General features: G+C 40.7%; 1 protein-coding gene across 10 annotated transcripts in view; it reads right to left on the bottom strand.

The window, feature by feature from the left end:
• ITPR1 (inositol 1,4,5-trisphosphate receptor type 1) overlaps positions 1 to 13,816 on the bottom strand; it is a 390,069-nt gene that overhangs the window by 350,983 nt on the left and 25,270 nt on the right. For all 10 annotated transcript variants that reach the window (XM_051981182.1, XM_051981188.1, XM_051981197.1 and 7 more), the window contains exons 3-4: positions 12,345 to 12,452; positions 8,226 to 8,296 (exon numbers count right to left, since the gene is read on the bottom strand). In XM_051981182.1, the coding sequence (XP_051837142.1) occupies positions 8,226 to 8,296; positions 12,345 to 12,436 (163 nt within the window). In that variant the 5' untranslated portion in view covers positions 12,437 to 12,452. The remainder of the gene's footprint in view (positions 1 to 8,225; positions 8,297 to 12,344; positions 12,453 to 13,816) is intronic.

The raw sequence follows: 13,816 nt of genomic DNA, 5'->3' as shown, positions 1-13,816 counted from the left end.
ATAACACAGAAGATTATAGACAAAGTGTTCTGAGAAAACTTGAAGTGAGAGAAAACATGATTAGCTGGGGGAGGGAGGAATCAGACAAGAGTACTGAGGTATTTTGATCCCTAGGATGGAAGAGATGGAACCCAACCTAAACTATGAAGGAAGGGGGAAATCCCAGAAGTCAAGGAGACACAGAAGGCCATAATGCCTGACTCACATTGAATTTGGGAAATGGTGAAAAGCCTGATTTAGCTCTGCAGTTTATGAAGGGCAGTAATGTGAAATAAGTCTTGAACACGTAAGACACACTAGACAGGATCTTAAATGTTAAACAAACAAACAAAAAAGTCTATCTGCAACTCAGGACAACAGGGAGCACTGAATATTTCTGAGCAAGAATGACCCGTTCAATCTGTAAGGCCTGAGGAGGTCTGCTTTGGCAGATCACAGGATGGCATGGAAGGTTGGGTGAGAGGAAAAGAACTAAAAGAAATGTCCAGGCAAGATGTAAGGAGGTCCCTGATCCAAGGCTAGGGGTTGTGTGAGTAGAAAGAAGAGGCTGGATTCTGTGGAAGCAGAATCAACGCCACTTAGGAAGGCAAATTATCTTGGGAGGAAGTAAGGAAGAGGAGAATACATGTCTTTTTTTTTTTTTTTTTAAACTTCAGGGCTTAATTCCACAAGTTTGTAGCATTGAAAGCTTTACTGCAAAGAAGCTGCTTGAGATTTTTTCTGTGACCACAGAAAATTTCAGAAGTCCATACCTACCAAAAGCAGCTTTCAGCAAGGCTTTCACGTGAAATTATCATGAATACATCCAGTACTTGAGCGACCCAGATCTCACTGGAGAAAGCCACCCTCGACATCAAAGCACCTACAGCCCCCAGTCAGGGAGCCCCAGGCCTTCTGCCTGTCCTCTCAAGCTCCTGAGTAAGGAGGCAGGGGCACAGTTGGCGACACATTTCACTGTGTGGGAATATAGCATAATCACACCACATGCACCAACTCGGTGGTTGCATAACACCCTGGAAATGGTATATGTTGCCCAGGGAATTAATTTAAATTACAGTTTTATTCCCTTTAACTGGAGTCTGTTGGTGCAAGGCTGAGGTTGGCTGGTAAGTATGAAATGAAGATTAGAAGCAACCCACTAATTTTTTTTATTAAATTTGAAGTGATTTCAGTGAATACAGAGAATACTGGGAGAGACTCTCCATCAGTTTATATTTGCAATCCCCCTACCCAAAAAATATGTAAATACATACATATGTCTGTGTGTTTATATATAAACACATACACACCCCCATATACACAAAATCCCTTCTCATTTTGTCCCAAAGCTCATATTTCAAATAAAGCTAAAATTAATCCAGATTTTATACATTTAACTTCCACATGCCTAGTTAAAGTAAGTGTTGATATCAATATCACTTAAAAAAAAAAACACTTTAGGTTATTGATTAGGATCAAAAGAACAACCAAAATTTCAGCTCTCCCTTCTCTTCTCCATGTGGGTATTTTAAAATCTAAATGAGATATGGGTTCATTCCTTCAGAGCCTTGCCAAAATGAAAAGGGGGGGGAGAAGTACACTGTTGCTCAGCAACGGCTAAAACAATGTTTGGTGGGTGAAGGCGGGTGGCTGGCAACAAAGTTAACCCAGTAAGGACAGAAACTGTTTGTCACCTGCCACAGAACCCTCTGGCTAGGGTTCAGTTCAAACCCTGTGGACCCTCACCTGAGCTTCCCAAGCTAATACTGGGTCACCTGCCAGATCTGTGTCTCCAGGATTGTCCTAATTTGGGAAAGCTTCACTCTAATCACTGTGAGTCTTTCTCCGGGCAGCTTCGGGGCTCTCTGAGAAGAACAAGCACCTAAGTCCGCTGTTTGCTCCCCAGAGTGAATCATTCCTCAGCATTTTATGACAAACCTGCCTAGAATGTCAACCTGCTACATTTATTGAATCCTTCCTCATTTAGCCTCCACTAAAGTCTTATTCTGATGCCTTATTAGTATATGAGATGTAGAGTGAGTGTTTCAGGGGAAAACAAGATGAATTTGGAGTCAGAGATCCTGGATTTAAATTTCAACTCTGCTATTTACTATGGTCTTTTAACACCCCAGAGTCTCAGTTTCCTCTTCTAGAAAGTAGAAGGAGAAAGGAAGAGAGAAGTGTTGGACTGGAAGCTACCTAAGATTCCTTCCTGCTCTAGATCTCCCACTCCTCTGATCTAAATTAACTCACACATATTAAAGGTTTACAGCGTGCTTTTCTGACAACATCCCGGGGAGATGAGCAATGTGAGTATGAATAGCTCCATTTTGATGATGGGGAGCCAAAAAGTCATGCTAACAGAGCACAAACTCTGGCAAGTCCAAGCTAGAAAGGCTTTAAGTGCAGGTCCAACCCAACTCCTCCCGCCATTTTTGTGGGCACTATCGATAAGAGCCTATGATATTTTGTGGATCTCTGGCAATACACTCAAGACTCCTTGCAGCACCAGTAACAGACATTGCTCTGAAAAGCTCCAAATGGGGAGCATCCCGCCTTATCTCAGCCTCTTAGAATCTCTTGGTTCCTTCAACAATTCCTTGTGCCTCCTAATGTGGGAAGTCTTTCCTTCTCCCCTTAGCGGATACATTATCCCTTCTCCTTAAGTGACGTCCAACCATTTACAGGGTGAACCTACCCCTGTACCACAGCCAACAGGATGCCAGCTCTTCGAGTGCGGGTCTCACTTTGTGCTCTGCCTTGATAGCACCAATGCTCTAGAACAACGCACAAAATAGGTATTTGCTTTTACTTTCAAAGAGCCTTCAAATCTGTTATGTAACCTTATGCTTCAGCCATCCCTCTGAGGTAGAAGAGACAGGGAGGTACCTTAGGGGGGACATGGAAATCCGCAGAAATGAGACACAACACAACACAGCCCAGGTGGGTACCTCGCTAATGTGAAACTGGAGGTCGCTTCGCTCACTAGATCGCCGTGCTGACATAGCTCTATGTCCATCTATGGCTGTTCTACGTGACAAACGGCCTCTGAACATGCTCTAGAAAAGCCTCCTCTGGGGACCAAATAAAATGAACCACAAGAAGTTCATTAAAGCAGGTGATGTACTAGAGAACTAGTTTTGGAAACTGGAAGAGCCACGTTCAAGTCCTACTTTTGACCCACCCTGACGTTGGGTCCCTGGGCATGGGATATGACCTGATAGTGTCCCAGGATCTAATATTGCATGAAAGAAGAGCCTTTCATTAGCACAGAAAACTTCCTCAGGAAAGGAATGAGAATCACAGGTCCAGTCCAAAAAGGAGGACAAGGGGCAAATAACCGAGTGAGACATCACCGATCCAGAATGGTCACAATTTCACCATCACCATCTCCCCAGTTAAGCTGAATTCTCATTATTCATCTTCCCTTTTTACCCCCCAATTTTTTCCATCCTCTGTCCACAATTTCCCTCCTTTGCCTCCCACCTTCAATAGCTTCTCCTCCTAAACCGAGAGGTCCTGGCAGGGTCACAAACCCCACACAGGCAAACATGTTTCTCAGTCACACTGCCATGCTTACATCTGGCCTCAGTCAAGAGTCAGGCCCTAAGGCTCCTGCCCATCTGAGAGGTCCCACAAACAGCACTTTGTTCTGAACCAAAGATCAAGGAGTGGAAAGAGAGCCTCACTTCTGCTCCAATGTAATTAAGGAAATTCTACAATGACTATCATGTTCTCAACACAACAGTGTGGGCTTATTTCCAAGCCTCTAGCTGACCTTTCAAACAGACCTGCAGATTACATTTAGAAGGAAAGACTCCTGAAATCCAAAGCCTTCCTGGTTTGAAAATCACTTCTCTTGGGAGGTCACCATTTTACTAGGGAAGGAGAAGAGAAGAGGAAAAATGCCAGAATGTGTTTACTACATTCAGTTTCAAGGTGGGTTTACTTTCTCTTTTAAAGACTATTGCCTCAAACCCACTCAGATAAAGAGAAAAAGGCTGTCATGGATCCTCCTCAATGAAGATTTATACTTAGAAACATGGCCACATCCAAATAAGAATAACAGTAATAGAATTACTAAGATGCCCAATGAAAATATTGGAAAGAAAATGTTATTATGCAAAATTAATTCAGATAATGCAAAAGGTTTGACTGAAATGTAACAGATGTGAAGCCAGTGTTGCTTTCCTCCTACAAATGTAATCAGGATGGGAATATATTCTAACAATATAAAATAGCAATTCATTTAAAGATTTCCTTTTGCCCATCACCGGAAAGCAAATACTCTCTTGGGTATCAATGATCAGTGGCAAAATAAAAGTTTGGCTTCTGTTCCTAGATAATGAAAGTTATTCTAGAAGTTCACTACAGTTATGCTCAGTTAATAAGAACACATAAATGTTGGAAGATGCATAAGGGTAAAGGTAAAGGTAGCAAGCATTGAAAATGGGGCCAATAAAGTAACCTCAAAATCTGTAGTTCAGGACACGGATCACACCCATTTGTCTGTAATTCCCAAACCATAGTATGCCATCCTGAGGGAAAGCCCACATAGTACCATCGAGGCTGGATTTCCCCTTCCCCAAGAACAGGTAACAATACTTCTCAAGAGAGAGAAGAGCCTGAAAAGTGAACAATGATGGAGCAAAGCAAAATGACTAAGCAGAACTCTGCTGACTGCTCATATCAAGGCCCCATCATCGCATTCAGATATTCCTCCACTCATTCATTTTCCATATGTCTATGCTGAACTTGGGTGGGCAATAGTGTCACTGGAGGATAGGCTACAAAGAGCTGTGATTACAGAACTGCACTGTGCAAACTTAAATTGTAACATCCCAGCCAGAATCCATTAAATGCCTATTATATTAAAGGCATGGCACTAGAGACAGAGGAACCCTGGAGGAGCCCCCCCCATTCTACTGAAGGATGCACAGTGGAGAATGATGGAAGACAAGAAGAGATGCAAATGTCAAAGATGACATCCAAAGTACACGAGAAAAGGTGAGGAGGCAAAGAATAATTTCAGCCAAGAAATTATGAGAAGAAACTATAAGAAGACTTCCTGGAAGAATAGCTCCCTCCACCCCCATCTGGGAGATACTGATGGTCTGAGACAATGAAAAAAAACCTCTTCCCAGTCTCTGGGCACATAAGGTCTGAAGACCAGACTGTAGTTCCCTTTATTGGGAATGCAGAATGCGAAAATAGGAACAAAGAGAAATAAGGCTGAAGAAGCCAACTGGAATTGCATCACAAATGCCTCTCCATGTCAGATGAAGAAATTCATACCTTATCCAAGGGGTAATCAGGAGCAACTGAATGTTTTTGAAAGAGTGACGTGGTTGGTCTTGTGCCTTTAGAAAGATTATTTTGGCAGCTATGAGGACAGCAGATCAGAAAGGAGAGATTATGTCAGCAGGAAAGCCAATTATAAGGCTTTTACAATATCCCACAAGAAGGGAGACAATGACAGCTTGATCGGCTATTAGAGAGGAATAGAAGATCTGGGCTTTAGAGCAGAAGATGAACTATAGAAGCCTTTGAGTCTTAAGTTCATCCTTTCACAGATGGGGAAACTGAGGCAGTGCTGGGTTGAATAACTTTCCCCAAATCCCACAACTAATAAGAAACTGAGGCAGGACCAGAAGTTACATCTTTCTGACTCCAAGTCTACTGCTCTATCAACTATGCCATAGTGCCCCACAAAACTGGTCAGGATGTATGGCTATGTGAAGAGAGAGAAGGAGACAGATTCAAGACATGTTGGGGGGGGCAGAATCCAAAGGACTTTACAAAGGATTAGATGTGGGAGTGATGGAAAGAGTCCAAGAGAACTTTGAGGTTTCAAACCCTAAGGGATTAGAAAGATGCTGAGATCACCAAAAGACATTTAAAAAGTGGGTTTGGGTTATGTGGTAGGAGAGGCAGGGATGAAGAGCTGAGTTTTGGACACGCGGAGACTGAAGAGCCCGTGGGTCCTCCAGGAGTGAGTGGAGACAAGGGACTGGACTGATTCTTTGTGAAGTCACCGGTCCAGTTTGCATGCCAAAAATGCAGGGAAGACTTTTAACTTAGTCTTTCTCAGAAAGACTCATCCCTAAGAAAATTAATTCTGCCTCAGCACAAATGGAGTTCTGAGACTGCTTTGGAAATGGCTAACACTTGTTCATGGCCTTCCCAAAGAGCCTGCATGCCCCAGCTCCCAAAGGAAGCTGCTTTAGGCTCATCGCCCCTAGGCAGGATCCAAGTCTGCAGACAGGTTTTAAGTAGTAAGTGACCTACATTTGCCGAAGTTTATTAAGCAGAGCTCATTGGAAACCAGATTTTTCCACAAACCTAAATCAGCTTACTTTAGAACACGAACAATTCCCAGAGAAATGCAAACCGTAAATCACAGCCCTGCCACGTGACCCCAGCATGGGTGGGCCCTACAGCACACACCGTTCAGTTTTCTCCTCATGCAAGACCGCAGTCCATCACTCTGAAATCACTCCTTCTCTAACCAGAAAGATTTTTTCTAAGCCAAAGCTACCTCTATGATGAGAACACTCGTACAATGGAGCTATCTGGGGGACTTCCTCTGTACTAAAGTACTGACATGCTCTTCCTGTCCCCCACCACCTTTAACATTCCAAATTCGAGGGAAGATAAAGTCAACTCATGTCACCTGGCAACTGTTAAATTGGGAAAACTGAGGTCCGAAGACCTACTGCTAGCTATTGAGTCAAAAAGGCAGAACTTGAATCCAGCACCCAACTCCAAATCCAGTGCTGGACCACCCTAGGTCATAATGCCCCCAATTCTTGATCTCCCAATGAGGATTGAGAGCCCTCACGGCTCCCAGTTCCAGTTAACGATGGTTTAGCTGACCCACCCTGGTATAAATTCCTTTTAGACAATTAAATGGTTAAGCATCTCATCATCCTCATCAGGCTGTGAGCATCCCCAAACTCAAGCTCTTTCTACCATAGCCCATTGTCTCTTTACTTATTTAATGATTTAAGATTCCAAAATTCTCACGCTGGCTCTTTCTGTCCTTAGGATTCCCAGCTCCAGCTGCAGCAGATCAAACTTTTAATATGGCAAGATGTCTCCCTAGACAATTCCTTCAGAGATTTGTGCGGGAATCAGGGCCCCCTTATTGGGAGTGTCATAGAGCTAGGGATGGTGCCACGGTATGCACAATGAACAGTGCATTCAAGAAGGGCTATATTGCGTTCACTTAGCCATCTCTTGAGTTTCTTATCTTAAGTTTCTATTATGTTAAAAATAAAAATACAGAGAGCTGGGATTAAAAATAGCAAAGGAGAAGAGCCCTATAGCTACTTCACCAATTCCAGCGTCTACAAGAGAAGGAACAAAACTGGTATCCAGCCTCAGATGAAAATCCTCTCCTGGGTGCTATGCCAATTGGCTGCCTTGGCTTGTCTCCAAACTGACTAAATATACTATTTTCTCCTCCACACTCATCAGCTTTTGCCTAAAAGTCAAAAAAGTCCTAATTCACCAGTCAGTACTACTAAGTAATGGAATATAAGATGCAAATACAAATCTTTCCCAGTCTTTGAATAGAAATTAGAAATGACAAAATTCCTGGGGCCATAACAAAAAATACGATACAAAATACTTTTCATTAGAATTACATCCTTATGTATTTTAAAAGGTCACTATGAAGAATTACAAAAATGTCCAAAGAAAGTTCCAAAATGAAGAGAAAAAAAAATTCCCCAACAATACAAGTCATGGAGTTTCCCTGCTCCCTCCAACTTAACTGAAAAACACCAAATTACAGAAATCAACACTGTCAAAGAGCTTTCTTTCCCAGGTTTAGAAGACTGATATTTCCAAAAAAAGAGCAAACAGCACTGAGATAAATGTTCCACATGATCAAGTTCATAAATCCTATTCCTTTAAAGAAATAAATGCAGTCAAATAAAGCTTGAAACCTAATTATCACTTAGTAAAATTTATTTAGTAGTTCAATTCAGATAGTCCAGGCCTTCATAAAAGCAATCCACTTATTCTGACTTGCCAGATGTTACTTTTTATTTAGAGAGAGATTATTTTTGCAAGGCTACCACGACATTTCAATTTGACATCACAGTTTTAAAATGAGATAATAGACAAACACCAAGAAAAGAATAAATACTTTTAAAAAAACTGGTGTTTTAGCTTCCAACATTTTTCAAAGTATATTTGATATCCCCATGACAGAAGCATCAGCTCTTTGTCTCTCTTACCTCGGAATTTCTTGGGTGGATTGTTCAGATCTCCTGCTTCTGGCTGTACAACACACCGGTCATCCACCAGACTGAAAAAAAGGAAAAAAGCATCAATTAAACATTCAGGAAGGGCTTGGAAAAAGGAATCTGATAGTCCTATTTTTTTTCCCCAGAAGTACTCACATTTAATTTTTCCTTGGTGGCTAGGTTTTGTTACATCAAATTTTGATATATGTGAAATATCAATGTTTTCTCCTCTTTTCAATTTATTTTTAAATTTTCTTTTAAGTTTAATAATGTTTTATTTTTCTAAATACAAGTAAAGATAATTTTCAACATTCATTTTTGTAAGATTTTCTGTTCCAAATTTTTCTCCCTCCTTCCCTTACTTTCCCTTTCCCAAATCAGCAAGCAATCTGACATAGGTTAAATATATGCAATCACAAGCCCTTCTTAATCCAGAGAATATGGATAAAATGCATCCATCACCAGGAAGTAGTACACGACTGTGTGTGACTGTGCTCTATGAACCAAACAATGCAGGAGTCCAGAGCTCAGCCCTTAGAAAAAATGCTGGAAGATCACAGTCCTCTGAGACTTCCTTCTATTAATCACAAACATAATGAGCTCTCCCCTAGCTGATCACCATAGAGGCACTGTGATATACCCAGAGGTCACTTCTGAGCATATGCTGGCCAAAAAATTGAAATATTGCCTAAATAACGATTAGTGGACATTTACATATGTGTCCTATGGGGAGTTTCAGCAAGGACAGTACCTTCAACATACCCATTGTTGTAAAAAAAAAAATCTTCAATTGTGCAAACAAATGAGAATAATAGGGACAGCTACATGGTGCAATGGATAGAGCACTGGCCCTGAAGTCAGGAAAACTTGAGTTCAAAAGCAGCTTCAGACACTTAGCACTTCCCTAGCTGTGTGACTCTGGGCAAGACACAACTCCAATTGCCTCACCAAGAGAGAGACAGACAGACAGACAGACAGAGAGAGACAGAGGAGAGAGAGAGAGAGAAACAGAGACAGAGAGACAGAGACAGAGAGAGAAAGAGACAAAGACAGAGAGCGAGAGAGAGAGACAGACAGACAGAGAGAGAGAGAGAGAGAAAGAAAGAGAAAGAGAGACAGACAGACAGACAGACACAGAGACAGAGAGAGAGATACAGACAGACAGACAGACACAGAGACAGAGAGAAAATAATAGAATGACAATTAAAAAGTAATTGTAGAGATCCTCATCTCGGGGAGGGTCAGAGAAACTCATTTTTAAAAATACTTTATTAATTACATTTAAAAATAATTTATTTTCTTTATAATCTTATGTATTTTATTTTATGCATTTGAAAACATAATAATACAAATTAAAACAACTCTGAGGAACAAAGAAGAAGAAGATAAGAAGGTAAAGGAAAGAAGGAGAGAGAGGCTCTTTCTTCAGGTACCAATACTCCTAGCAAAGTTCACCTCTCATTAGCCTTTCCAAACATTGACATGGTTATACTGGGTGAGAATGAAGAGAAACCCGGGAGGCTTTGCTGACACATTGCTCTGGATTTATCTGCTCTGAATTTCAGGAGTAACTTTCTCATAACTGTCAAATTCAAATGAGTTAACAATAAGCAAAGTGCTTTGTAAACCCTGAAGCACTACATATATAAAGGTAAGCTATTATTCTCTAGATGGTAGAATAGACAGAATACTGGATCTGAAGTCAAGAAGTTCAAATCTGGCCTCCAATACTCACCAGTTGCGTGACCACAGGCAAGCCATTCAATCGGTTTACCCCTGTTTGCTCATCTCTAAAATAGGAGTCATGAGTCCCTTGCAAATTGTTATAAGGATCAAATGAGATGGTATCTGCAAAATGCTTAACAGAGAGCCTGACACATACTAAGTGCTTAGGAAATATTTGTTCCTCTTCCCCTGGCTTTAAACCCCTCATTGGAGGGCCCAAATGTAAAAAAACAAAACAAAACAAAACAAAACAACAAAACAAAACAAAACAAAAAATCAGCCTGTTAAGCACTTTGAATTCCCCAAGATCAAAAATCAATTGAGAACATGGTAAGTTGATTACTAAGGATCATGATGTCCAAATTTAATTTTGCTTACAGATCTCCAACTAATTTTTCTGTGTAAAACCACTATCCCACTACCACATGGTACAATGGAAAGAGCTTAATCGAGGGGGACCTGTGTTTACATCTCTCCTTTTAAAACCTGGGTTTTGGGCAAATTCCTCCAGCACTTTGCCCTCATCTGCAGAACAAGCTGCTGGATCAGATGTCCCTGAGGGCTTCCTACAGTTCTAGGTCTAGGGGCCGTCATTTAAATGCAATATATGTGACATAAAGTAGTTTGTCTCAGACTCTGACCCTGGTCATGGTGCCCAAACTATCTCTTCGCTCATTCCCAGTGGCTACTCACCATCCAGTACTTGCGAGCTAACTTACGGAGTTACAAGAACCCTTAGGAGAAGTCTCAGTACAGTCCAGAGGAAGGAATAGCAGTGGGAATTTTTAACAATGTTTTCTTCAATAATAATAATAATGAAGGGTCAATGGTGAAAGCCAAAGTAAATCTCCTTCCCTAGACACCCATTCCTAAAGAGCCATAGGCTGATAATTTCATGCCTAGGACAAACACCTGGATGTTTAAATAACATTCAGGAAATTAGACCCTAGGAAATGAATGAAAGGAAGCCCCAAATGGTCCCTAGATTGGGGTCTTAGCAGAGCTGGCAGTTATTCTCTCTCAATGCTTTCAAGGAAGCTGTTGTCTTGGAAAGCAACACAGTCCTGGCTCAAGCCATGGCACGTGCAGAAACTAAGAGCAGTTCTTGATTATCCAAGAATATTGGTTGATTGGTCACTTGTTTCTCATATCTAGCTGATCCACTGTTTCTCTAATCTGTCACCTCTCTTTGGGACATATAGAGGGCTCAGGAGAACATCAGGGAGAGGAGAACTGGGGGCAAGATGAATCTAATATCATAAAACTACACCTGGGAATGATAAGGCGTGGGACAAGTAGGAATTCCTGGACATTTTTAAAGACATGCAGTTTTGTCACAGTCAAGAGAAAAATGCAAACAAAGCAATCCAAATTAAGTCCCTTCTAATTAGCAGCCAGGGCTTCTGTTCCTATTGTAACCACCATGTGTTATTGGTATATAATTAATAGCTTCTGAAGTGTCTGAAAACAGCCTATTCTGCTAAATAGGTAACTGTTCCCCCTGGAATCTTTTTTCATTATTGGCTTTGCAAGTTTTCCCCACAGATAGAAAACTTCAGCTACCACATTACAGTTCAAATTGTAATCCTCTTCGTCTAAACTACAGAATCTCAGAGATGGAAATGACCTCAAAGGTCATCTGAACCAAGCAGAGAGTACCTGAGTACATATTGAAATATCAGTGACAAATGGTCACCCCACCTTCACTGGAAGACCAACCCTTCAAATGCCCCAATATAATTATTATGTCCCACCACCATCCACCTTGTCCAGATCTTCCTATTCTCTAAACTATCCATCTCCAAGTCTGCCAAGGATACCACATATAGCATCTCTAGTCACCTTCTTCTGGAGAGGTTTGAGGTTTTCTAAAAGGAACCATTCAGGAGTGAGAGGCAAAAGTGATCTTACCAGAGAAAAATGATGTTATTATCTCCCTTTTCTGGACCCTATGCCTCTCCACGGAGTCTAAGATAACATGAGTTTTTTGGGAGTTGGGAAACGATGTGTCACATTATGGCTTCACTGAGCCATAAAGATTCCAGATCTTTTTCAGATGAACTGCTGTCTAGCTATACCTTCTCATCTCCTGAACTTGTAAGGTTTTACTCTTTATGAATACAGGTTTTAGTCTATTTCAGAAAAGCTTTTTGAGGCAAAGATATTTTTTTAAATGACAAAAATTTTAGTGGGAGAAAGAAAAAGAGGAAAAGAAGAAAATAGCTACTGATGTCAACAATCCCACCCTTTATACCATAATATTTATTATAACCAGGTTAAAAAAATGATCACAATCACACAAAATCCTTTCATAGAACTTTAAAACAGGTTACTGAAATGAAGTTTTTTTAAAAGCCTGCCACATAAGACATTAGCTGCTCTTACCCCAAAGTGCTGATAAATCCATTTGTCGATCCCTCTGCATACAGAGAACAAATGTCTCCAATATGCAGAAAACTAGACATCTTGTCAGACATGTTTTTCTTGAGGATCCTAAAAAAGAAAAAAAAAATTTAATGGTTAGAAAGCTAGGAATGCTTTTGAGGGAAAATGTCAGTGGAAGGCATTTGGTGCCTCGGTTTTTCCAAAATGGTTGATTTCTAAGTCTCAATCAACTGTTGATAGGCAAGGAGTTTATTAAGGGGTTAAGTGAAACACATGCAGCAAATATAGTTTCTAAAATTAAATTCAATTTCAGGACTCTCCAACAGTGATCTGCTTCTTCCTTGATAAAAGTCACACCTGAAGCAAGCAATTTGAGACTTCTCAGCAATCTATAGTAGATATAAATAAAGAGCCTACAAGGAACTCAGCTAAGACTTAGGGGTGATTAAGGAGTCAGAGCACTGACTTATGAAATATATTAACATATTCACTTCACCTCAGGGAATATTCAGAGAGAAGGGAAAGACTTGAAGAAAAATCATGTACTACATTTCAAAGATACATAGTCCCAGATATGGAATAAAGTGGATAAAGTTAAAAGAGAGACAGAATTTCTCTAGAAAGCTCTTCCTGCATATTAAAGTCTTGAGAAGTACCCAAGGATTTCGCAGAGAACTGGCTTCAAATTCTGAATCCTACCTCTAATGATTATTAGCTGAATAATTATGGGCAAAACACCCTTCTCTAAACCCTAGTCTTCATATCTGTAAAATAATTAGAATTGATGGCTTCCTTCAAGACTCGGCTCAAATACTCCTTCTCCCAGCTAGCAGCTTCCCTCTTACATTATTCTGACTATGGACTCTGCACACTGCATGTTTTCTGTTTATACCTTCAATATTCACATTTATGGACATATTGTTTCCCTCATCAGAATAGAACCTCCTCGGGGACTGGTATGGTTTTGCTTTTGCTTTTTGGCCCCAGTGCTTAGTACAATATTTAGAACACAGTAAATAATCTCTACGTGCTTACTTTTTGACTGACTAAATGGCTTTGGATTTCTCTTTCAGCTCTAAGACACACAGCCCTTCCTTCCTTAAATCAAGTCCATCTGCATGTCAGGGCATCATCTCCCCAATGTCATGGTCCTCTTTGAGAATAAGGGAAAAAACAGCCTTTGTGAGAAGGAATGGGAGCTGCCCCACTGAGGACCCAACTAGAACCAGCCAGTTTGACAACATAGCTCCATTTCTTTTTTTTTTCCCTTTTCCTTCCCTCAGTCCACAAAGGGTATATTATACCTTACTTATTGGTGCTCTGCCCAAAGGAATGTAAATTTTGATCACAGAAACATCACAAGATATCTTAGTACTAGCTAAGGACTAGGACCAACCTTTAACCCCAAATCACTCAGACTCTCATTGATTAGCCAACAACAGATCCAAGGGTTTGGCTCAAAATGACTGTAA

Source organism: Antechinus flavipes, chromosome 1 (assembly GCF_016432865.1).
Source record: "Antechinus flavipes isolate AdamAnt ecotype Samford, QLD, Australia chromosome 1, AdamAnt_v2, whole genome shotgun sequence".
NCBI classification, from domain to species: Eukaryota; Metazoa; Chordata; class Mammalia; order Dasyuromorphia; family Dasyuridae; genus Antechinus; species Antechinus flavipes.
The sequence above is the reverse complement of the archived record's forward strand: the minus strand, read 5'-3'. Positions and strand labels throughout refer to the sequence as shown.